Source organism: Danio aesculapii, chromosome 12 (assembly GCF_903798145.1).
Source record: "Danio aesculapii chromosome 12, fDanAes4.1, whole genome shotgun sequence".
NCBI lineage: Eukaryota > Metazoa > Chordata > Actinopteri > Cypriniformes > Danionidae > Danio > Danio aesculapii.
Genome location: NC_079446.1, coordinates 51,300,607 through 51,328,106, shown reverse-complemented (window position 1 = coordinate 51,328,106; position 27,500 = coordinate 51,300,607). Strand labels below are relative to the sequence as shown.

General features: G+C 42.0%; 4 protein-coding genes across 6 annotated transcripts in view; 3 read left to right on the top strand and 1 right to left on the bottom strand.

Moving 5' to 3' along the window:
• acadsb (acyl-CoA dehydrogenase short/branched chain) overlaps positions 1-912 on the top strand; it is a 5,864-nt gene extending 4,952 nt beyond the window's left edge. The window contains exon 11 of the mRNA XM_056468960.1: positions 1-912. This exon is cut by the window's left edge and continues 33 nt beyond it. Coding sequence (XP_056324935.1) covers positions 1-44 — 44 coding nt within the window. The 3' untranslated portion in view covers positions 45-912.
• A 2,327-nt stretch (positions 913-3,239) lies between these two features.
• Positions 3,240-4,176, top strand: hmx3b (H6 family homeobox 3b). The gene is made up of 2 exons (XM_056470022.1): positions 3,240-3,443; positions 3,617-4,176. The coding sequence occupies exons 1-2, from the start codon at positions 3,293-3,295 to the stop codon at positions 4,054-4,056; spliced, it is 591 nt and encodes a 196-aa protein (XP_056325997.1). The 5' UTR covers positions 3,240-3,292; the 3' UTR covers positions 4,057-4,176.
• A 2,480-nt stretch (positions 4,177-6,656) lies between these two features.
• Positions 6,657-15,931, top strand: bub3 (BUB3 mitotic checkpoint protein). Of its 2 annotated transcripts, none has more exons than XM_056470038.1 (8): positions 6,657-6,767; positions 7,899-8,093; positions 8,169-8,238; positions 8,672-8,823; positions 8,898-9,056; positions 9,182-9,359; positions 9,501-9,717; positions 15,802-15,931. In XM_056470038.1, the coding sequence occupies exons 1-8, from the start codon at positions 6,732-6,734 to the stop codon at positions 15,809-15,811; spliced, it is 1,017 nt and encodes a 338-aa protein (XP_056326013.1). In that variant the 5' UTR covers positions 6,657-6,731; the 3' UTR covers positions 15,812-15,931. The 2 variants fall into 2 exon arrangements, with proteins under 2 accessions (XP_056326013.1, XP_056326014.1); XM_056470039.1 differs by lacking the exon at positions 6,657-6,767 and adding an exon at positions 6,797-6,972.
• A 1,107-nt stretch (positions 15,932-17,038) lies between these two features.
• si:zfos-911d5.4 (uncharacterized) overlaps positions 17,039-27,500 on the bottom strand; it is a 15,482-nt gene continuing 5,020 nt past the window's right edge. For both annotated transcript variants that reach the window (XM_056469662.1, XM_056469661.1), the window contains exon 7: positions 17,039-17,615. In XM_056469662.1, the coding sequence (XP_056325637.1) occupies positions 17,448-17,615 (168 nt within the window). In that variant the 3' untranslated portion in view covers positions 17,039-17,447. The remainder of the gene's footprint in view (positions 17,616-27,500) is intronic.

Below are 27,500 nucleotides of genomic sequence, written 5' to 3'. Positions count from 1 at the left end.
TGAGCACCATGGCCAAGATGATCGACCACGAGTACAGCGGATAGCCCTGCTGATTATTTAACACACACTCTCATGATCACAGCATAAACACACTCCATCTGTGCGCTTCTGAATTCATGCACTTTACCGTGTTCCTGCCTGTGTTCAATACACTGCTCTGTGTGTGTGTGTGTGTGTGTGTGTGTGTGTGTGTGTGTGTGTGTGTTTAGTGTCACAGCGGGTCTCTGAATCATTTTAACACTAGATGTGGGTTTAAATTAGAGTTCCTGATGGAGCCTGTGCCTTACAGATGACTGGTGTGTGTGTGTGTGTGTTGTGCTGTTAACAGCAGGGGGCAGCAGAGGATCGCGAGTTTAATTCTACAGCAGGGCTCACACTCAGCTCCTGGAGGGCCGCAGCAGTTTAGTTCGAGCTCTGCTTCAACACAATCACCTGTAGGTCTCAAACAAGCCTGAAGGACTCCAATAGTCTGATCAGGTGTGTTTCATTAGGGTTAAAGCTGAACTGTGCAGAGCTGCAGCCCTCCAGGAGCTGAGTTTGACCCCTGTGCTCTGGAGTCATTTGTGGGGGGGAATAATGTCCACTCTTCCTCCAGTTGTGTTGTTCTGCTCAGCGTCTGTGTTTGATTCATGTTCCGGTGTTCAATAAAGTTGATCGTGTTATCAGTGTGGAGTCTGCGCGGATGTGTTACTCCTGCAGTCGCTAGAGGGCGCCAGTGCACTGATATAAACACAGATGAGCGCGGTGATCAATGCAGTGTTCATAACACAGCCAATATGTCCGCGTGAGACATTACTAACAGCAGCTCTGCGTGAGTTTATACGAGTTATTCCACTATAAACTCTGTTAATCATCAATGTTTGTTTTAAACTGTATAATTCTATTCTGAAATAAAATTAAATATAATGTGAAGTGTGTCGTTTCTATTATTTAGTAAGTTATTTGTGTTTTACACACACACACACACTGGGCTACAGACCTGAGCCCGCGCTGCTGCTGCTGTGTTGATGAGTGCGGCAGGCTGGAGTCTCTGTTGAGTGACTCTTCACTGATCAGCAGCAGATTTCAGTGCACTACATATAGTTTGTTCCTCCAATCCAACACTGGGTCAAATTTGGCCAAACTCAATGTTGGGTTAACTTTTTACGTACATTTAAAGACACTTTCTAACCCAATGGTTGTGTTTTCGGTATTTAACCCAATAAACCAGCATCTTCTCCACACTGAAAAAAAAAATATTCAGAGATGATTCCTTGGATTTACTCAATTTTTACGTTAAGTGGTTGTAATCAATTTATTTGGGCTGAATTTAAACAACCAAATTAAGTTGAACATTGCTCAATTTAATTTGTTTGTTTAAATTCAACACAAATAAATTGTTTGCAACAGCTTTGCACGCAACACTAGAGCAGGGCTGTTCTATTGGCGGCCCGTGAGGTAATCTGTTCCGGCCCTCCATTAGCCTGACCGAGACATCAGAAAGAGATGAAGCTCAGTGGAAAAGCGGCCGCTGGAGTGAGGAAGTGCCGTGAGCTGCAGTTAAAGCCTGCGCAGAGAGTGGGACACCTGACATTACGCGGGTGAGCAGCCGAGAACACCTGGACACTGAAGCTTAAAGACGTCTCAACACTGCGCTTCTGTTACACGGAACCACACTGCTGTAACTAAACAGAGTTAAGCCACATGTGCGCGAGTGTAAAGTTCCGAGCTTATTTCACATATCGAGTCTTTATTCGTTATTTCCAGTATTAGAGTAAACGCCAATATGCGCGCGCAAGCAGAGTAACGCGCTCAGACGCACCGAGCAGAAAACATCTGACGCTGTAGCGGTGAGACCTGTGCGCGGCGTTCAGTGCAATATAAAGAAAAGATATGCTAGATGAATGATTCAAATGATTATGTGTGTGTGTGAACGCAGATGATCACAACAGATCATTTAAATACTCACTTAATATAAAGCTTACATTTACATTAGGCGTGATAAACCATGATTATTCTTCACACTATATAATCATACAAGCGAAATCTATAATTGCTGCATCTATAATGGTTATGCAGCTCTAAACAACATATGACTGTGTCTGAATGCTTCAGCAATGCTCTGCTTTTATCTGAATATGTGTGTAATAAAGCCACATTGTACAGTGCAGTGATGTTATGTAGTGTCAGAATACAGTATATTAACATTATAATGGAGAAAAAGCCAACATGGGGGTCTTAAAGAGCACAAATACAGCAGATGGGCTCTTATACTGCTGTAGGGTCATCACGAGGGCCAGAATCTGCGGAGAAATTCAGTAAAAATCTGCGGAGTTATTTTGAGAGTCTCATAACTAAAACATTAATATATGAAATAAAAATCATCTCTTTTTAACTTTTATTTAATGTTTAAAATGCAAATCCAATTAGATTCACTTTAGTGAACTTTAGTTTTGGTGAACAAAGCAAGTCTCTCATATAATATACTGAAATATGACTGTACACACTGTATTGTTCATAAATCAGATCAACATGTTCATATTAGTCAATAATATTACTGTAATTAATATAAAAACTGAATAAATATAGATTTACACACATTTACTCCAGTAAATAAACTGTATTAATGATGGGCTGAATATCTGCAGAGTTCTGCACACAGATTCAGTGTGGACCTACTCATCACTCAGGCACATCTCTCCAGACCCTCATGTGGGATGAACTGCCCCCCATGACAGACTGAATCCCCCTGCTGTAGAGGTTAAACAGCAGAGCATCAGGCGCGTGCTGACCCTGCATGCATAATCTACTGACCTGCTGCAGAACATCTCTAAAACACCTGTCATACACTCAACTGCTGTAACCCAACAGCTGGGTTAAAACGGTCAAGATCAACTTAACCCCTCATTGGTTTACAGCAGCTCAGTGTAGTTTTGATTAGGCAATAATTGATTAACCTAAAGAAATGATCAGATTATAGATCAAAACATGTCGAGATCATTTACAATTAGATTATTTCATCAGATTTCATGTCAGAAAGTTTGGCAGAAACCAAATCTCACAAACACACACACACACACACACACACACACACACACACACACACACACACACACACGCACACACACACACACACACACACACACACACCTCTCTCCCTCCTCCCAGTGTTCTCTCTCTCTATACACACACTCCTCCTCCCGGTGTTCCTCTTGTCTGTCCAGCAGTGTGTGTCTCCTCATTCTGCTGCTGGTCCTCTGAGGAGTGTGTGTGTGTGTGTGACTCTTCCTCCTCCTCCTCTTCTTCTCTCCTGATGGAAGAGAAACTGAAAGACTCTCCATTCTCCATCCAGAACCTGCTGAGCAGGCCAGAGCGCCCGCCGGTGCCCATCTGCAGAGTGCCGGAGCTGGGCTTCCTGCGGCTGGGGCCCTGGTGCTGCGCTGGAGCCCCGGAGACACCCGCTGGTGAGCACACACACACACACGCACACACACACACACACACACACACTGGACAGTCTGAGCTGACTTCAGATATGTCAGACCAGAGTTATGATCAGTATGTTTGACTCTGTGTGTGTGTGTGTGTGTGTGTGTGTGTGTGTGTGTGTGTGTGTGTGCATGTGTGTGTGTGTCAGGCATCCGCAGGGCCCCCGCAGACACACTGCAGCCGGACTGTGCGGCCCCGGGGCCCAGCGCTGAGGATGATGATGATGATGAAGAAGCTCCGCTGGAGGACAGTGACTGTGAGGAGCCTCGAGCGCAGGTGAAGAAGCTCTGCCGGAAGAAGAAGACTCGCACCGTGTTCTCGCGCGCGCAGGTGTTCCAGCTGGAGTCCACCTTTGACCTGAAGCGCTACCTGAGCAGCTCTGAGCGCGCCGGCCTCGCCGCATCACTGCACCTCACAGAGACGCAGGTCAAGATCTGGTTCCAGAACCGCAGGAACAAGTGGAAACGCCAGATCGCGGCCGAGCTCGAGTCCGCCAGCCTCAGCCACGCGCACAGGGTCGTGCGAGTGCCCGTCATCTACCACGAGCACGCGCTTTACTACCCGCACCCGCTGATCAGACCCGTGTGAGGACTCAGTCACCTGTCAGAGGAGCACACCTGAGCTGGACACACGGCTTCAGTACGGTCTTTATTTTCTGGAGAGTCGCGCATGCGCCAACAGGTGCAGATCTTCATCATCCTCCTCATCATCATCATCGGGTCTTCAGGTGTTTGTGTTGTGATTGTCAGAGATCAGAGGTACATGTGTCTGCTCCTGTGTGTTCAGTGTCCGTCAGTGATGATAAGTGAATGCTGGAGCTCTGCTGTCTCCCTCAGAGGACACGCGGTCAGGACTCTCAAACCTGTTCTCTCAGCTTACAACATGCTGGGTTCTTTTAACCCAACGCTGAGTCAAATGTAGGATTATTATGGATAAGGTTGGATTATTTTATTAATAAAGTTTAATTATATTTTTAAGCTCAACTATTGCGTTGTATTTAACTATTAGGTGCATTATTTGACCCAGCGGTTAAAATAACCCAGCAGGTTTACCGTCTTTACTCAGTAAATGTCCACGTGGTAAATATTTAATTGTCTGAAAAGATGAATTATGAAGCATGTTTGTGTTATCTGTGATTTCCAACAATTATAAATGTTGATTAAGTGTGTGTGTGTGTGTGTGTGTGTGTGTGTGTGCGTGTGTGTGCTTTAATAAAGCGCGTGTGTTCATCGGTGTCGGGAGTCTGGGTTATTTTCCTTTAACGGGTGAAATGATCAGCGCTGGGTTATTGTCGGATGAAAATCACCCAGACATCATTTTAACCCTACATGTTCACCATGCTCTTGATCATTATTATTAATCAGCCGTTCAGCCGTCATCTTTATGGTGTTTAGATTAGCTCGGATGTTTAAGATGATCAGTAATGTTTTCATCAGGAGAGGGGTTGAGTCTGTGCCTTATAAAAGCAGAATTATTTAGATTATTCTCATTGTGTTTAATGAAATGTTTACCTGTAAAATCGCCTAAATTAATCCCTCAATAATCCCGCAATTCGCGACGCGTTTATTAAAACCTCCTCATAAACATCATCAGCTAACACATGCAGGAATTCTCCAGCTGTATAACTACATCAGTCAGACTATGAGCACTTCTGCAGCTACAGCATATCTGAGTTTATATTGTGTTATTATTTATTTAGATTTACTTATTTTATTATCCTGCTCTGATTAATTCATTATGATCATCATCCAGACACACTGATGCGCTGTAATGGTAATAATCGCTTATTTTAGACTCATTTGTGAGTCGCTTTAGACAGAAGTGTCTCCTAAATTAATAATGTAATTCATATAATATTCCGCGTAAATAACCATCTGATCCGCTCAGCAGATTAATGACGGAGTCATAATGCAGAATCACTCTATAAAATATAATAAAATAAAATATAATGTAATGAGGCATTTAATCAGCTGTAGGTTTATTTCAATGATCGGAGATTTATATACGCTATTAGGTTTCACCTGTAAATGTTTTGGAATGTCGGGAAATTGCAGGAATAGACTAATGTGTGCTTTAATTTTATATTTCGTTTAGTTTTATTGTAAAAGTGATTGATTAAAATAACCAAATAATAATAATAATAATAAAATAATGATAATAATAATAATAATAAAATAATAATAATAATGACAATAATAAAATAATAATAACAATAATAATAACAATAAAATAATAATAATAATGATAATAATGACATAATAATAATAATATTAATGATAATAATAATAAGAAGAATAAAATAATAATATTAATGATAATAATAATAAGAAGAGTAAAATAATAATAATAATAATAATAAAATAATAATAATAATAATAACCACACTGAACTGAGCTCAACTGAACTGAACTTAAACACTACAAACTGAACTACACTGTTCCTATTTACTGTGACCTTCTATGTGAAGCTGCTTTGACACAATCTACATTGTATAAGCGCTATACAAATAAAGGGGAATTGAATTGAATAATAATAAAATAATGATAATGATAATAATTATAATAATTATAAAATAATAATAATCTGATTCAGACTTAATAACGCTTATGAAACCGGTGACACGTAGGCTAGATAAAGGTAAATAACAGGTAAATATTCGGATAATGTCTGAATTACCCGGAAATGATCAAATATGGTTAAATAAGCGACTGAAAGGCGGATTATTGTAATAATTAATAATAATAATGATGATTCTCTGTGAAACTGAAGCAGTAACAGCTGTGGGTTAATATCTATTAACTCAGAATTGAGTCATTTATCATAATAACACAGGTGTTGGGTCATTATCAGCGTTTTAGGGTCAGAATAAGAGTTTTCCAACACTGAGGAGCATTATTGATCATTAAACTGAACACCGGAGTCCTCCTCAGTCCTCAGGAGCTGCGCTAACGGCAGTAACGGCTGAAGCTCTCAGCTGAGGGGAGTCGCGGCGGCTCCTCTCCGCCTGTCGGTCTCTCCGTTTAACGGAAATAACACTCACTAAACCTGACAGATTTAATCCACACCTGAACTGTCGATCAAACGCCTGATGCGCCGCCGGAAACACGTCACATCTCGCGGTGATTTGTTGTTTCGTGTCCTCGTTCGCGCCCGGAAGTTAATGCGCGTAACCAGTCAGCAGTAAAGACCGTTGGACTGTCTTTTGAAACGGGCCAATGAGAGCAGAGCTCTGTTGTGAACCCAGCCAATCAAATTGAGCACAGATGAGCGGCAGAGCAGCAGCAGAGAACAGCGGCACGGTGAGAGCTAACACGCATTTAGCACGACAGCGTCATCATAATATCATTATTATTATTAATAATAGACCATCTTAGTGTCTGAGAGAGGATTATTGGCCTGCTTCAGCTCTGAGCAGCGCGGGAGTGATTATAAGAGCAGCGAGAGTCCGGATCCACAGCTCAGAGGAACACGCCGGTGCTGAAGGGAGTCCAGCTGTGGGGAGCTGTTAGGGGGGGGGGGTTCTGTTTCTTTCTCTCCTGTGTTCATTCTCGGTTCAGTGGTCCAGCTGGAGTAGTGCACTAGTGAGGGTCTGTGTTATGACGAGAGCACTACTGAGGGTTAAACTGGTAGACTAGTGAGGGTGTCTTATGAATAGTGCACTAGTGATGCTCTAATTAGTAGACTAGTGAGGGTCTGTGATGAGAATAGCACTAGTGACGGTCTGATTAGTGCTCTAGTAAGAGTTTGTGTTATGAATAATGCACTACTGAGGGTCTGTGTTATGATAAGAGCACTAGTGAGGGTCTGTTGAGAGTAGGGCTGCACAATATATGGTTTCAGCATGGATCTGGCAGTGTGTGCATCTGCAATAGTCACCTCACACAGATCTGCAGTGTTCAGTCTGGATTAGAGCTGCAGAACTGGATTCAGTCTCTGTATTTATTTGGACTTTATATGATTCATGTAAAAACATTTCTTATTTGCAGTTTTTGTCTAGTTTCCAGTCTAAATATTCACATTTCAGAGTGAAAACCTGATTATTTCACTCCTCACACTGCAGAACTCTCCATTTTCTGTCTTTTGTTCTGACGGTGAGAACTGAACTGTATTATTGATCTTCAGAATAGAAACGAGACTAAACTAAGTCAGAAAGCATTATTTTTGCACTGTGAGTATTGAATTTCTCCACCTGAGTACTGTCAGACTCTCCATCAGACTGAGCTGCTCACTGTCGTCTGAAACTCTGTTCACATCCCAGTATCAGATTATTCCAGTATCCTGCAGCTCTGCTGAAGAGTAGAGAGGGTCTGTAATGATGGAGCTCTACTGAGGGTCTGGAGAGTAGTGCAGTGGTCAGCGAGTGCCCTTGAGTGTCTAGTAATGAACCCGTGTGTGTCTGTGTGTGTGTGTGTGTGTGTCTGTGTGCGCAGATGACCGGAGCGAATGAGTTTAAGCTGGCGCAGGGCCCGGAGGACAGCGTCTCAGCAGTGAAGTTCAGCCCGTCCTCCGCTCAGTTCCTGCTGGTGTCCTCTTGGGACGGCTCCGTGCGGCTCTACGACGCCAGCGCCAACAGCATGAGGATGAAGTACCAGCACCTGGCGCCCGTGCTGGACTGCGCTTTCTCTGTAGGGCGCGTCCCAATCACACACTGCACAATACACACTGGAGACTCTGACTGACTGTGTGTGTGTGTGTTTCAGGACCCGACCCATGCGTGGAGCGGTGGTCTGGACAGTCAGCTGAAGACTCATGACCTAAACACAGATCAGGGTGAGTGTGACGGCGTCTGTTGCGCTTAACACACATACTGCAGACTGAAGCGTGTTGTGTATGTGTGTGAACAGCTCCTCACAGAAGCTCAGTCGTGCTGCAGATCCACCAGAACAGCACATGAGGGTTACTCCTAGTCCAGTAGGCCAGATATCCATCATCATTCACACGTCTGTACCTGAGCCGCTCTGCCTAGCCTAGCGTATCCGCCATGTTTGTAGTTTTAATCTAATTCCGTGCAGTGTATTGTGGGTAAGATCAGCTGTTAGAGTGAGCACAGATCTGCAGTCTGACTGGGCCGTCGGGGACTGTGGGCACTCATTAACTATACTGTGATTTGGGACACACTCCACTAGTATCTGATGAAGGACAGACAGAATGTGAAGATCAGAGACATGAACACAGCTCAGAGTGTGTGTGTGTGTGTGTGTAGACACTATCGTGGGCACGCACGACGCCCCGATCCGCTGTGTGGAGTTCTGCCCGGAGGTCAATGTTCTGGTGACGGGCAGCTGGGATCAGTCGGTGCGGCTCTGGGACCCGCGCACACCCTGCAACGCCGGCACATTCACACAGCCTGAGAAGGTGAACACACACACACGCACACACATAGACTCTCTCACACACACACAGACACTCACACACTCTCTCTCCGTCAGGTGTACACTCTCTCCGTGGCGGGGGATCGTCTGATCGTGGGGACGGCGGGTCGGCGTGTGCTGGTGTGGGATCTGAGGAACATGGGGTACGTGCAGCAGCGCCGTGAGTCCAGCCTCAAGTACCAGACGCGCTGCATACGGGCCTTCCCCAACAAACAGGTCTCACACACACACACACAGCGCACGCACCGCTCACACTGCAGTCCTGAAGTCAATGCAACCACTGAAACTGTTGTGTGTGTGTGTGTGTGTGTGTGTGTGTGTGTGTGTGTGTGTGTGTTCAGGGCTACGTGCTGAGCTCCATCGAGGGCCGTGTGGCTGTGGAGTATCTGGACCCCAGTCTGGAGGTGCAGAAGAAGAAATACGCCTTCAAGTGCCACAGACTGAAGGAGAACGGCATCGAGCAGGTGTATCCGGTCAACGCCATCTCCTTCCACAGCGTACACAACACCTTCGCCACCGGTACACACACACACACACACACTGCAGTTCATCAGTCAATGCATAGAAGGGATTCCTGTATAACAGGTACCTTATAAAAGACTGTGTGTGTGTGTGTGTGTGTGTGTGTGTGTGTGTGTGTGTGTGTGTGTGTGTGTGTAGGTGGTTCAGACGGTTTCGTCAACATCTGGGACCCGTTCAATAAGAAGCGGCTGTGTCAGTTCCACCGGTACCCCAGCAGCATCGCCTCTCTGTCCTTCAGCACGGACGGCTCTCTGCTGGCCATCGCCTCCTCATACATGCAGGAGCTGGGGGACGTCTCACACCCCGCTGACGCTGTGTTCATCCGCCAGGTCACCGACGCAGAGACCAAGCCCAAGTGAGTCACACACACAAGCAGAGGCTGAGTGTGTGTGTGTTCAGTGATGCTCCTGTTCAGATGCATGTGTCTGTCAGATATGCAGATGGGTGTGTGTGTGTGTGTGTGTGTGTCTGGAACAGGGGTTCCCAAAGTGGGGGCTGCGGGACAATGACGGGGTCGCTTGGTGATTTCCAAAAGTCAAATAAACAATAATAAACGTTATTAAACTATTAATATCAGCATGTTTTATCAAATAAACGATATTAAACTGTTAATATCAGCATGTTTTATCAAATAAACAATAATAAACGATATTAAACTGTTAATATCAGCATGTTTTATCCAATAAACAATAATAAACGTTATTAAACTATTAATATCAGCATGTTTTATCAAATAAACGATATTAAACTGTTAATATCAGCATGTTTTATCCAATAAACAATAATAAACGTTATTAAACTGTTAATATCAGCATGTTTTATCCAATAAACGATATTAAACTGTTAATATCAGCATGTTTTATCCAATAAACGATATTAAACTATTAATATCAGCATGTTTTATCAAATAAACAATAATAAACGATATTAAACTGTTAATATCAGCATGTTTTATCCAATAAACAATAATAAACGTTATTAAACTGTTAATATCAGCATGTTTTATCCAATAAACGATATTAAACTGTTAATATCAGCATGTTTTATCAAATAAACAATAATAAACGATATTAAACTGTTAATATCAGCATGTTTTATCAAATAAACAATAATAAACGTTATTAAACTGTTAATATCAGCATGTTTTATCCAATAAACGATATTAAACTGTTAATATCAGCATGTTTTATCAAATAAACAATAATAAACGATATTAAACTGTTAATATCAGCATGTTTTATCCAATAAACAATAATAAACGTTATTAAACTATTAATATCAGCATGTTTTATCAAATAAACGATATTAAACTGTTAATATCAGCATGTTTTATCCAATAAACAATAATAAACGTATTAAACTGTTAATATCAGCATGTTTTATCCAATAAACGATATTAAACTGTTAATATCAGCATGTTTTATCCAATAAACGATATTAAACTGTTAATATCAGCATGTTTTATCCAATAAATGATATTAAACTATTAATATCAGCATGTTTTATCAAATAAACAATAATAAACGATATTAAACTGTTAATATCAGCATGTTTTATCCAATAAACAATAATAAACGTTATTAAACTGTTAATATCAGCATGTTTTATCCAATAAACGATATTAAACTGTTAATATCAGCATGTTTTATCCAATAAACGATATTAAACTGTTAATATCAGCATGTTTTATCCAATAAATGATATTAAACTGTTAATATCAGCATGTTTTATCCAATAAACGATATTAAACTGTTAAAATCAGCATGTTTTATCCAATAAATGATATTAAACTGTTAATATCAGCATGTTTTATCCAATAAACGATATTAAACTGTTAATATCAGCATGTTTTATCCAATAAACGATATTAAACTGTTAATATCAGCATGTTTTATCAAATAAACAATAATAAACGATATTAAACTGTTAATATCAGCATGTTTTATCCAATAAACAATAATAAACTTTATTAAACTGTTAATATCAGCATGTTTTATCCAATAAACGATATTAAACTGTTAATATCAGCATGTTTTATCCAATAAACGATATTAAACTGTTAATATCAGCATGTTTTATCCAATAAACGATATTAAACTGTTAAAATCAGCATGTTTTATTCAATAAACGATATTAAACTGTTAATATCAGCATGTTTATCCAATAAACGATATTAAACTGTTAATATCAGCATGTTTTATCCAATAAACGATATTAAACTGTTAATATCAGCATGTTTCATCCAATAAACGATATTAAACTGTAAATATCAGCATGTTTTATCCAATAAACGATATTAACTGTTAATATCAGCATGTTTTATCTAATAAACGATATTAAACTGTTAATATCAGCATGTTTTTATCCAATAAACGATATTAAACTGTTAATATCAGCATGTTTTATCCAATAAACGATATTAAACTGTTAATATCAGCATGTTTTATCCAATAAACAATAATAAACGTTATTAAACTGTTAATATCAGCATGTTTTATCCAATAAACGATATTAAACTGTTAATATCAGCATGTTTTATCCAATAAACGTTATTAAACTGTTAATATCAGCATGTTTATCCAATAAACGATATTAAACTGTTAATATCAGCATGTTTTATCCAATAAACGATATTAAACTGTTAATATCAGCATGTTTTATCCAATAAATGATATTAACTATTAATATCAGCATGTTTTATCAAATAAACAATAATAAACGATATTAAACTGTTAATATCAGCATGTTTTATCCAATAAACAATAATAAACGTTATTAAACTGTTAATATCAGCATGTTTTATCCAATAAACGATATTAAACTGTTAATATCAGCATGTTTTATCCAATAAACGATATTAAACTGTTAAAATCAGCATGTTTTATCCAATAAATGATATTAAACTGTTAATATCAGCATGTTTTATCCAATAAACGATATTAAACTGTTAATATCAGCATGTTTTATCAAATAAACGATATTAAACTGTTAATATCAGCATGTTTTATCAAATAAACAATAATAAACGATATTAAACTGTTAATATCAGCATGTTTTATCCAATAAACAATAATAAACTTTATTAAACTGTTAATATCAGCATGTTTTATCCAATAAACGATATTAAACTGTTAATATCAGCATGTTTTATCCAATAAACGATATTAAACTGTTAATATCAGCATGTTTTATCCAATAAACGATATTAAACTGTTAAAATCAGCATGTTTTATTCAATAAACGATATTAAACTGTTAATATCAGCATGTTTTATCCAATAAACGATATTAAACTGTTAATATCAGCATGTTTATCCAATAAACGATATTAAACTGTTAATATCAGCATGTTTCATCCAATAAACGATATTAAACTGTAAATATCAGCATGTTTTATCCAATAAACGATATTAAACTGTTAAAATCAGCATGTTTTATCCAATAAACGATATTAAACTGTTAATATCAGCATGTTTTATCCAATAAACGATATTAAACTGTTAATATCAGCATGTTTTATCCAATAAACGATATTAAACTGTAAATATCAGCATGTTTTATCCAATAAACGATAATAAACTATTAATATCAGCATGTTTTATCCAATAAACGATATTAAACTGTTAAAATCAGCACGTTTTATCCAATAAATGATATTAAACTATTAATATCAGCATGTTTTATCAAATAAACAATAATAAACGATATTAAACTGTTAATATCAGCATGTTTTATCCAATAAACAATAATAAACGTTATTAAACTGTTAATATCAGCATGTTTTATCCAATAAACGATATTAAACTGTTAATATCAGCATGTTTTATCCAATAAATGATATTAAACTGTTAATATCAGCATGTTTTAATCCAATAAACGATATTAAACTGTTAAAATCAGCATGTTTTATCCAATAAATGATATTAAACTGTTAATATCAGCATGTTTTATCCAATAAACGATATTAAACTGTTAATATCAGCATGTTTTATCAAATAAACGATATTAAACTGTTAATATCAGCATGTTTTATCAAATAAACAATAATAAACGATATTAAACTGTTAATATCAGCATGTTTATCCAATAAACAATAATAAACTTTATTAAACTGTTAATATCAGCATGTTTTATCCAATAAACGATATTAAACTGTTAATATCAGCATGTTTATCCAATAAACGATATTAAACTGTTAATATCAGCATGTTTTATCCAATAAACGATATTAAACTGTTAAAATCAGCATGTTTATTCAATAAACGATATAAACTGTTAATATCAGCATGTTTTATCCAATAAACGATATTAAACTGTTAATATCAGCATGTTTTAATCCAATAAACGATATTAACTGTTAATATCAGCATGTTTCATCATCCATAACGATATTAAACTGTAAATATCAGCATGTTTTATCCAATAAACGATATTAAACTGTTAAAATCAGCATGTTTTATCCAATAAACGATATTAAACTTAATATCAGCATGTTTTATCCAATAAACGATATTAAACTGTAAATATCAGCATGTTTTATCCAATAAACGATAATAAACTATTAATATCAGCATGTTTTATCCAATAAACGATATTAAACTGTTAAAATCAGCACGTTTTATCTAATAAACGTTATTAAAGTATTAATATCAGCATGTTTTATCCATAACCCACAGATGATAAACACAGCAGTTCAGTTACATAAACCATAATAACATGCGTCAGCCTGGATTCTGTTTTTATTTGAGATGATTCTATCGTTTTCTCAGGTTCGGTGTGTTTATGTCAGATTAACAGCAGTGCTGTCGGGTCAGATTAAACTCTCGTTAAACACCTTTATGGCAGTCAGACACATTAAACATGAACACAGGGCACGACTGAACATAGAGGACCACCTCTGAGTCTCCAAAACTAAACCAACAACAGTCTCATGATGAAAACATCGTGTCCACAGGTCTCTTTAGCTGAGGTTAATATTAAATTAAACTAATTAATACATGACGATGATGATGATGATGATGTGGTTGTTAGACTGTTGTGGTGTTGTCAATATGCTGGTGTTTATGTTAGCCTATTGTTGTGTATTTATAACCAGGGGTCTGTTCTTCATACGTGGATTACTCCATTAGCTGGATTTGGTTATTGATGATCTGACTGATCCAGGATCATTTCATTGGTCAAACTCATCTGAGAGTTGTTGTCATAGCAACAGTTGGGGAGCTCAAACCTGCTCAGGAATAATATTCAGTTCCCCTTTATTTGTGTAGCGCTTGTACAGTGTAGATGTGTCAGAGCAGCTTCACACAGAAGATCAGAGTGAATGTAAACGGTGTCAGTCCAGTGTTCAGAGCTGAAGTTCAGTATTAGGGCTGAGCAATATGGATAAAATAATCATATTGTGATTTTGGTAACTGTTTTTGCTTGTTCAAACAGGCTACATGCATACGTTCTGAATGCATTCAGTGCAGAAGAAGTGCAGAACAAAACTATGGCATCAATAATGTCTCTGTGCCGTTCTGACCCTTTCCCATAAGGCATGGCGCCTGCAAATGCTTGAACAGTGGACACTTGTTCAGTCTGTTTGGGCTGGCTTTGTGTGCGTTTGTTTGTTTTGATGGACTCTGTCGACATGTATTGATCATGCATGACGCTGTTCAGAGTTGTAGTGTTGCTACATTTAGTTGGAATAATAATTTCACAAGTCTTGTAAGTTACCCTGCTCTGTGGCACATCCCCTCTCCTGAACCCAGAATACTCCTCCTGCTCTCCTATTCGGGTTTCTCACTGGAGCGCAGCAGCAGCTGGTTAACCTCTTTCTCCCGCTCAGCTTAGCTGGAATAGCGCTGTGTCAGCTCTGATTGGTCAACATATTAAAATCATGCGTGATGAGAGTGTAGCGCCTGCAGCTCACAGCACATGTAGAGTTATAGCAGATATTTAGCTTAATCTTTACTACCAATTACTGTAATTCTGCTCCGCTGGAGAACTGAATATTAATCAGATGATGTCATCACGCTGCTGTACCGTCAGCCAATCACTGCATTGCTGATCATGATGTGGAGGATCAATAGATCAGTCCTACACCACACACACAGATCTCAGATCAGTTCATCCACACATTTTAATCTGATTCATGAACTTGTTGAGGAACCAAATTAGCCAGAGATCAGTTATCAAGATCAACAGATCCAGGATCTGCCTTAAGCAGGTCTGAAGAACAGAGCCCTGATCAGAGGAATGTGGGGGTCACGAGGCACTGGCAGTGTTATTTTGGGGTCGCAGGCTGAAGTTTGGGAACCCCTGCTCTAGAAGATGCTTCTGAGTTTAGATATCTGGACTACAAACAAGACAACGCTTGAGTAAGAAAAGCTGTGTGTGTGTGTGCGTGTGTGTTTTTACATGCTCATGTGATGTGTGTGTGTGTGTGTTCTTGTTCACAGATCCACGTGATTGGCTGAGCTGCAGTGATTACCCCTGAACACACACCTCCTCCACCACTCTGTCTGTCTAATATATGTGTGCATGCGCGCGCGTGTGTGTGTGTTCTGTTCTCCAGTGTGTTTTTATGTTCTGAAAATAAATCATTTTTTATTCATGTAACATCAACATCTGTGTGTCTTTATTTAATCTGCTTAATGACTTCAGGACATTCACAACCGTTCTCTCACACACACACACACACACACTCATGCACACACAAACAAACTCACCACACACTCTGCAGAGGCGATCAGGCGTTACTCCTGCACTACTCTGCTGTGTGTGTGTGTTACCTGTCGTCGCTAACTCCTCTGACTCTGGGTTTGCTGATCTGATGTGATCTGCTCTTTCGCTCGCTGACGTGGACTTCACTGAAGAAAACCGCACGCTAACAACAACACAATAACAAACACAACACGATATTAGCAGAACATCAGCGGAGTCACAGCTAAACTAATAAGAACAAACTCAGTAGATTCTGCTGATCAGATGATCTGACAGATACAAGTGTGTGTGTGTGTGTGTGTGAGGGTGTTCGTGTCAATGTTAGTTCAGCATCCGTCTGCGCTCCTGTCTCACACCTCCAAAAGCAGTTCTGGATGATCAGGTGTGGGTGTGTCAAGTAACAGGTGAAGCCCGGAGCAGTTCACACACACACACACACACACACGTGATCACATCATCATACACACACACACACACACACTGAGGTAGTCCGCTCGTGGGCATCTCTCACCGCTCTGATCAGCTCTCTTTACAGTCTCCTCTTCTCTTTTGTCTGGTGGAGAACTGTACAGACCCGTTTCCCTCAGACCGGCTTCATCTGCAGCAGGAGAACCGAGCCGAGGCTGCAGTACAGCTCCTGTCAGATGCAGCAATGTGTGTCAGTGTTCAGCAGATCTATAATCTAGAGTCTCCATAACACACCAGATCCCCCTTCAGCAGACCTGACCCTGATATGATCATCTACAGCTGCTGTTCCTCACTCTACATACAGGGGTTAATGTTGACGTCACCTCATACTTCACACACGCGCACACACACACACACACACACACACACACACACACACACACACAGACGAGTGAGAGAACATGAACTCACCTGACTGAGAGTCCTGCGGCACCGCGAGAGTTTAGATCAGTGGCTCCTGAACACACACACACACACGCACACACTCTCCTGTTCCCAAAGACACAGATTCAGCAGGACAGACAGACATCTGCACTTTATTGATCTGCATCACAACACAAGATGAAGACTAAAGCTTGAACAGATCCATCAGCGGAGAGAGGAAGTCACACCTGTGTGTTCATAACATACTGAACACGCCTGAACACCGTCACAATCAACAGCCAAAGCACAACATGCAGATCTCCAGTGTGTGTGTGTGTGTGTGTGTGCGCTCAGATCCACACATCTAATAATGCAGGTTATTGATCTGATTAGGAAAGTAAATCAGGTTTATTAGCAGTGACGGAGCATTAAAGCAGCTCTCCTTCAAATAAAGCAGCTCTTAAGTGTGTGTGTGTGTGTGTGAATCAGAGAGAGTCAGAGAGAGTGTGTAAGTGTGTGTGTGTGTGAGAGAGAGTGTGTAAGTGTGTGTTCAGATGCTCAGTGTGATGGAGCGGATTCTTCCACACGGGATCCTGGATTCGGCCGCGTCTCCACGCATGCGGAAGATCACACGTGTGCTGGACGGGATGGTTGCCGTGGCGATGATCGGTTTACCCAGCCACCCCTGAGGACCACGCTTATACAGGGAGACGGTGACCTGAACACACACACACACACACACACACACACACACACACACACTGCGCATCAGCGTTCACCACAGAGTCTGCATCTGTTTATTCACTGATGTGTGTGAATATATTGGCTTCAGTAATGTTATTGATCGTGTGTGTGTGATTAATGCACAACACAGTATTGATCGTCTGATCGCGCTGCTCTTCTCTTATTCCTGATGGCCATCTCCTCCTCCAGCGACTCTGTTCATATGTCTGTGTGTGTTTAACTAGTTTCACTTATCCTTTCATACAGAGAGCCAGAGAGCTTCAGTTCTCCAGTGTAGTTGGGTCGTTTAACAGCGGAGATCTGAAGCTCTCTGTAGATGTACTGCTCGTGTGTGTGTGTGTGTGTGTGTGTGTGTGTGAAGCTGGGATTCCAGTGTTTGCTGACCCCAGCGGATTAAATGAAGCTGCACAAACTGTCCTAAACACACGTCTGCTCTGAGCCCCTCCCCCAGAGGATCCTCAGTCTATAGCCATCTCTGATTGGCTCCTGCACTGGAAGGCGGGGCTTCATTCGCTATATTGATGTTACACGTTCCCCCATTCAGACCTACAGGAGCGACGCGTCTGCTGGATTCTGTGTTTGTTTAACTGAACACTGACTGTGTGTGTGGCTAACAGCAGAAGCGGAGGCTGGGTCACGCTGGGTCGTTTCATCTCGTCTGTGTGCTATACAATGGCCGATTAATGAGACTCACACATCCTCAGATAATACACACGTCTGTTTCTAAAGGCTCTCGCTGGCGGCGCAGGATTAAGATCATCCTCTTTTCATGGCTGATCTTCACTGTAGCTGGACACTATTCTCCGTTACGGGTCTGAGTCCGTCTGTTCTGTGATGAGAGGAGCAGTAAAGGATGAAGGGTGAAATGGAGACGCTGGCAGTGATCAGTGCCCGCATCCACTGTACAGCTCTCTGAACACACACATGCACGTACACACACATGCACACACTGAAACATAAGCAGGAGATCCACATGTGTGTGTCTGTGAGTAACTAATGATGATCATAATAGCCTACACTTCTCTCTAGTGGCCCATATCTGTTATTAAAGACTCTGATCTGTCACTATTGACCCAGTGGTGTTACTAGTAGTCCAGTTGTCTCAGATCCCAGATCTTTAATTAGTGTCCCAGATTAATAAACCTGACACTGACCCAAGCACTGACCCAAACACTCAGCCAAACACCTGAACACTGAACTTACCACCTAAGCACTTACTCAAACAGTGACCCAATTAAATGAACACCAACCCAAACACTAAACCAAACACCAAAACACTAACCCAAAAACCTGAACAGTGACCCAAACATCTGAACATTGAATCAAACACCAGGGGCCTAATGTACAGACTCATACTCCAACATTGTGTACAGACAAAGCTGTAATGTGTGTACGCAGTAGAGAATTCAGCTGTATGAAACACTGCGTACACTGAATCCTGCACATACTCTCTTACATCTGACTTAACCTGAAACTGAGCGCACGTGCACGAGCGCAAAACCCCTCCCTGACTCCTCCCCCTAATGAATATGCTAATGACTCCACTTTGGCAAAACCAAATGAAAAAGCAACGGCAAAAGCAAGAAGAAGAGAAACTTGGCAGAGTGTGAGTGTGAGGTGCTCCTGTCGGAGGTAGACCGGAGATTCGTCTTCAGATGTCGTCTTTATAGCAGTGTGTGTGTGTGCAGTCGATCGCTCCGATTACACTGGGGAAACCGGCGATCGCTGCAGATCGGGCTTTAATGTCTGGCTGGTCGACTGTATGGTATACTGTATACCTTATATTCCTGCTAGACATGCGGATGATCCCGTCACACACGGCTGCCGTCGCACGGCTCAAAGATTCTGTGTAGTGTGCAGTTTAACACAACAGCCTCTAGGAGTCGCCGATGGAAATAAAACAAACACACACAAGAAACACACGTACACCAGACATGAAGCTGGCGTGGACCAACACACATCCTCACGTTCAGTTCATCGTTAGTAAATCCAAACGTGAGCGTGAAATCTGGCGTACACAATGTTTCTGTGCGTACACAGTGTTGATGCATGAGACCCCTGAACATTGACCCGAACACCTAAACACTGACTCAAACAGTGACCCAAACACCTGAACACTGACCCGGAACACCTGAACACTGAGTGTAATGCTCAGTTACTCTTGCGTCCGCACTCCTCTAAAACCCCATTCACACTATGAGCGAGTGTTTGTTTCAGTGGAGAGCGAGCGTCTGTCCGGCACACACTGTTTTCTTGTTCACCTCTGTGATTGAGCATGTTATATACTGATTTATTTATCTTTAGTGTTTTCCAGCAGCACGTTAACTCATCCACTCTCAGACAATAGTTATAGTTAATAAAGTCGCTGCGAGTGTGAATGCAGCATGAAGCTGAACGGCTCTTCAGCTCATGTGGGACTGAGTTCAGCTTCACAAACACTGCTAACAGCATTACAGGAGCTGCACGCGCTCCGCTGCTCCCGCTAACTCCATTTAGCGCACAAATCAGGTTTAAAGAGCATATTGATGCCGAGGATTATTAAGCGTGATTATCAAAACAACAGACAATGGGCTGATGTCCGCTAACCGGTTTATCTGTAATTTCACAGAAGCTAAACAGATGGCGACTCTCAGATTCACTGCAGAACGAGGAAACGCAGATAAGACTGATTCAGATCAATATAAAGCACAAGTTCTGATAAAGCCCGGCTAATCACATCACAGAGGAAAGTTCAGTCAATCACCATCAATTAAAGCACAGTGACGAATTTATCGGCAATTAGGGAGCAGCCATTCATTAGACAGCAGAAACACATCTGGAGATCTCTGCGCCGGTCAAACACAGACGGGTTTATTCTAATCAACCAAACACGAACAAACTTGAGCGGATCCCTCAGCCGCGGGATGATTGACTGCAGTAATGAACAGACATAATCGGCCCCCTTCAGACAATATATTCAAAATATGCATAACACGAGGTGACCGTGATTATGCCGGAGTGGATGTGTGTGTTCAGCCCGAGTCACACACACACGGGTCTGCCATGTAAATCTTCATCTTGAGTTTATGAAGTGTGTGTGAAGAGCTGTTGAAGCGTCGCCTGCAGGGTTTGGAGTGTTCTGAGAGCCGCCGCTGTGCTGGAGAGCGGATTATAGAGCGCAGGAGAGCCGGCATTAGCCAAACTATCGAGTTTAACACAAAGCAGATGAACTCACTTTATGATCAATCAAAACATTCATTACAATCATACAGATAAAACATCTGCCTTATTCTGGGCCTGAATCATGCTCCAGTGCAGCTAGAGGAAAATCTACAGTATATTTAAATGCTCAAACACCTCCTTTAAATGAACAAAACAATGTAAAAAAGGGGAAAAGTACATTAATAATCTAAATTACACGCTAAATAATGTTTCTATAACACTTCAGAATAATTACGATGAAATTAACGACACATTAAACTGTAAGATTTAATAAAAACAGCTGATTAAGCATTGATCTAGTGATTACAAACAGAAATGAAGCATCCACATCTGTCTGAGGTGTGTGTGTGTGTGTGTGTGTGTGTGTGTGTGTGTGTGTGTGTGTGTGTGCACCAACTGCACATCTGGATAAACTGAGAACCACAACTCTTCTTTTATTTTCTGTTTGTGTGGTTGTTATGGATTGGAGATTGCAGCTCTCCTGATTCTGAAGGAATCCCTCTGACTGCTGCCACACATTATAATTATTTGTGTGTATTTTGCTGTATGGGTTAAAGATGTGTGTGAAAACCCTCGTCTTCAGCGACAGGCTCAGGGTGTGTGTTTGTTGGTTTCAGGCAGTCTGTTTCTCAGTTCAAGAGTGATTGTGAAACTGTGTCAGAGAGAGCAGATGGAGAAACACACTCTTCAGAAACACACACTGGAGAAACACACACTGGAGAAACGCACACTGCAGAAACACACACTGGAGAAACACACACTGCAGAAACACACACTGGAGAAACACACACTGGAGAAACACACACAGGAGAAACACACACTGCAGAAACACACACTGGAGAAACACACACTGGAGAAACACACACTGGAGAAACACACACTGGAGAAACACACACTGGAGAAACGCACACAGGAGAAACACACACAGGAGAAACACACACAGGAGAAACGCACACAGGAGAAACACACACTGCAGAAACACACACTGGAGAAACACACACTGGAGAAACACACACTGGAGAAACGCACACAGGAGAAACGCACACAGGAGAAACACACACAGGAGAAACGCACACAGGAGAAACACACACTGCAGAAAGACACACTGCAGAAACACACACTGGAGAAACACACACTGGAGAAACACACACTGCAGAAACACACACGGGAGAAACACACACTGGAGAAACACACACTGCAGAAACACACACTGCAGAAACACACACTGCAAAAACACACACTGGAGAAACACACACTGGAGAAACACACTGCAGAAACACACACTGGAGAAACACACTGGAGAAACACTGGAGAAACACACACTGCAAAAACACACACTGGAGAAACACACACTGGAGAAACACACACTGGAGAAACACACTGCAGAAACACACACTGGAGAAACACACACTGGAGAAACACTGGAGAAACACACACTGCAGAAACACACACTGCAGAAACACACACTGCAGCAACACACACTGCAAAAACACACAGGAGAAACACACACCGGAGAAACACACACTGGAGAAACACACACTGCAGAAACACACACTGCAGAAACACACACTGCAGAAACACACCGGAGAAACACACACTGGAGAAACACACACTGCAAAAACACACACTGCAGAAACACACACTGCAGAAACACACACTGGAGAAACACACTGGAGAAACACACTGGAGAAACACACACTGCAGAAACACACACTGCAGAAACACACACTGCAGCAACACACACTGCAAAAACACACTGGAGAAACACACACCGGAGAAACACACACTGGAGAAACACACACTGCAGAAACACACACTGCAGAAACACACACTGGAGAAACACACTGGAGAAACACACTGGAGAAACACACACTGGAGAAACACACACTGCAGAAACACACACTGCAAAAACACACTGGAGAAACACACACTGCAAAAACACACACTGGAGAAACACACACTGGAGAAACACACACTGGAGAAACACACACTGGAGAAACACACACTGCAGAAACACACACTGGAGAAACACACACTGGAGAAACACACACTGCAGAAACACACACTGGAGAAACACACACTGGAGAAACACACACTGCAGAAACACACTGCAGAAACACACACTGCAGAAACACACACTGCAGAAACACACACTGGAGAAACACACACTGGAGAAACACACACTGGAGAAACACACACTGCAGAAACACACACTGGAGAAACACACTGGAGAAACACACACTGCAGAAACACACACTGGAGAAACACACTGGAGAAACACACACTGGAGAAACACACTGGAGAAACACACACTGGAGAAACACACACTGCAGAAACACACTGCAGAAACACACACTGCAGAAACACACACTGCAGAAACACACACTGCAAAAACACACTGGAGAAACACACACCGGAGAAACACACACTGGAGAAACACACACTGCAGAAACACACCGGAGAAACACACACTGGAGAAACACACACTGGAGAAACACACACTGCAAAAACACACACTGCAGAAACACACACTGCAGAAACACACACTGAAAAAACACACTGGAGAAACACACACTGGAGAAACACACACTGCAGAAACACACACTGCAAAAACACACTGGAGAAACACACACTGGAGAAACACACACTGGAGAAACACACTGCAGAAACACACACTGGAGAAACACACTGGAGAAACACTGGAGAAACACACACTGCAAAAACACACACTGGAGAAACACACACTGGAGAAACACACACTGGAGAAACACACTGCAGAAACACACACTGGAGAAACACACACTGGAGAAACACACACTGCAGAAACACACACTGCAGAAACACACACTGCAGCAACACACACTGCAAAAACACACAGGAGAAACACACACCGGAGAAACACACACTGGAGAAACACACACTGCAGAAACACACACTGCAGAAACACACACTGCAGAAACACACCGGAGAAACACACACTGGAGAAACACACACTGCACAAACACACACTGCAGAAACACACACTGCAGAAACACACACTGGAGAAACACACTGGAGAAACACACTGGAGAAACACACACTGCAGAAACACACACTGCAGAAACACACACTGCAGCAACACACACTGCAAAAACACACTGGAGAAACACACACCGGAGAAACACACACTGGAGAAACACACACTGCAGAAACACACACTGCAGAAACACACACTGGAGAAACACACTGGAGAAACACACTGGAGAAACACACACTGGAGAAACACACACTGCAGAAACACACACTGCAAAAACACACTGGAGAAACACACACTGCAAAAACACACACTGGAGAAACACACACTGGAGAAACACACACTGGAGAAACACACACTGGAGAAACACACACTGCAGAAACACACACTGGAGAAACACACACTGGAGAAACACACACTGCAGAAACACACACTGGAGAAACACACACTGGAGAAACACACACTGCAGAAACACACTGCAGAAACACACACTGCAGAAACACACACTACAGAAACACACACTGGAGAAACACACACTGGAGAAACACACACTGGAGAAACACACACTGGAGAAACACACTGGAGAAACACACACTGCAGAAACACACACTGGAGAAACACACTGGAGAAACACACACTGGAGAAACACACTGGAGAAACACACACTGGAGAAACACACACTGCAGAAACACACTGCAGAAACACACACTGCAGAAACACACACTGCAAAAACACACTGGAGAAACACACACTGCAGAAACACACCGGAGAAACACACACTGGAGAAACACACACTGGAGAAACACACACTGCAAAAACACACACTGCAGAAACACACACTGCAGAAACACACACTGAAAAAACACACTGGAGAAACACACACTGGAGAAACACACACTGCAGAAACACACTGGAGAAACACACACTGGAGAAACACACACTGCAGAAACACACTGCAGAAACACACACTGGAGAAACACACACTGCAGAAACACACTGCAGAAACACACACTGCAGAAACACACACTGGAGAAACACACACTGGAGAAACACACACTGCAGAAACACACACTGCAAAAACACACTGGAGAAACACACACCGGAGAAACACACACTGGAGAAACACACACTGCAGAAACACACCGGAGAAACACACACCGGAGAAACACACACTGGAGAAACACACACTGGAGAAACACACACTGCAGAAACACACTGCAGAAACACACACTGCAGAAACACACACTGGAGAACACACACTGCAGAAACACACACTGGAGAAACACACACTGGAGAAACACACACTGGAGAAACACACACTGGAGAAACACACTGGAGAAACACACACTGCAGAAACACACACTGGAGAAACACACTGGAGAAACACACACTGGAGAAACACACTGGAGAAACACACACTGGAGAAACACACACTGCAGAAACACACTGCAGAAACACACACTGCAGAAACACACACTGCAGAAACACACACTGCAAAAACACACTGGAGAAACACACACTGCAGAAACACACCGGAGAAACACACACTGAAAAAACACACTGGAGAAACACACACTGGAGAAACACACACTGCAGAAACACACTGGAGAAACACACACTGAAAAAACACACTGCAGAAACACTGCAGAAACACACACTGGAGAAACACACACTGCAGAAACACACACTGCAGAAACACTGCAGAAACACACACTGGAGAAACACACACTGCAGAAACACACTGCAGAAACACACACTGGAGAAACACACACTGCAGAAACACACACTGGAGAAACACACACTGCAGAAACACACACTGCAAAAACACACTGGAGAAACACACACCGGAGAAACACACACTGGAGAAACACACACTGCAGAAACACACCGGAGAAACACACACTGGAGAAACACACACTGCAAAAACACACACTGCAGAAACACACACTGCAGAAACACACACTGCAGAAACACACACTGAAAAAACACACTGGAGAAACACACACTGGAGAAACACACACTGCAGAAACACACACTGCAGAAACACACACTGAAAAAACACACTGGAGAAACACACACTGGAGAAACACACACTGCAGAAACACACACTGGAGAAACACACTGCAGAAACACACACTGGAGAAACACACAATGCAGAAACACATTGGAGAAACACACACTGGAGAAACACACACTGCAGAAACACACACTGGAGAAACACACTGCAGAAACACACACTGGAGAAACACACAATGCAGAAACACATTGGAGAAACACACACTGGAGAAACACACACTGCAGAAACACACACTGCAGAAACACACACTGGAGAAACACACACTGGAGAAACACACACTGGAGAAACACACACTGCAGAAACACACACTGGAGAAACACACACTGGAGAAACACACACTGGAGAAACACACACTGCAGAAACACACACCGGAGAAACACACACCGGAGAAACACACACTGGAGAAACACACACTGCAGAAACACACACCGCAGAAACACACACTGCAGAAACACACACCGGAGAAACACACACCGCAGAAACACACACTGCAGAAACACACACTGGAGAAACACACACTGCAGAAACACACACTGAAAAAACACACTGCAGAAACACACACTGGAGAAACACACAATGCAGAAACACACAATGCAGAAACACACACTGGAGAAACACACACTGCAGAAACACACACTGCAGAAACACACACTGGAGAAACACACACTGGAGAAACACACACTGCAGAAACACACACTGCAGAAACACACACTGCAGAAACACACACCGCAGAAACACACACTGCAGAAACACACACCGGAGAAACACACACCGCAGAAACACACACTGCAGAAACACACACTGCAGAAACACACACTGCAGAAACACACACTGCAGAAACACACACTGCAGAAACACACACTGCAGAAACACACACTGCAGAAACACACACTGCAGAAACACACACTGGAGAAACACACTGCAGAAACACACACTGGAGAAACACACACTGCAGAAACACACACTGCAGAAACACACACTGGAGAAACACACTGCAGAAACACACACTGCAGAAACACACACTGAAGAAACACACACTGAAGAAACACACACTGGAGAAACACACACTGGAGAAACACACTGCAGAAACACACACTGCAGAAACACACACTGCAGAAACACACACTGCAGAAACACACACTGCAGAAACACACACTGCAGAAACACACACTGGAGAAACACACTGCAGAAACACACACTGGAGAAACACACTGCAGAAACACACACTGCAGAAACACACACCGCAGAAACACACACTGCAGAAACACACACTGCAGAAACACACACTGAAGAAACACACACTGAAGAAACACACACTGGAGAAACACACACTGGAGAAACACACTGCAGAAACACACACTGGAGAAACACACACTGCAGAAACACACACTGCAGAAACACACACTGCAGAAACACACACTGCAGAAACACACACTGCAGAAACACACTGCAGAAACACACACTGGAGAAACACACACTGGAGAAACACACTGGAGAAACACACTGGAGAAACACACACTGGAGAAACACACACTGGAGAAACACACACTGGAGAAACACACACTGCA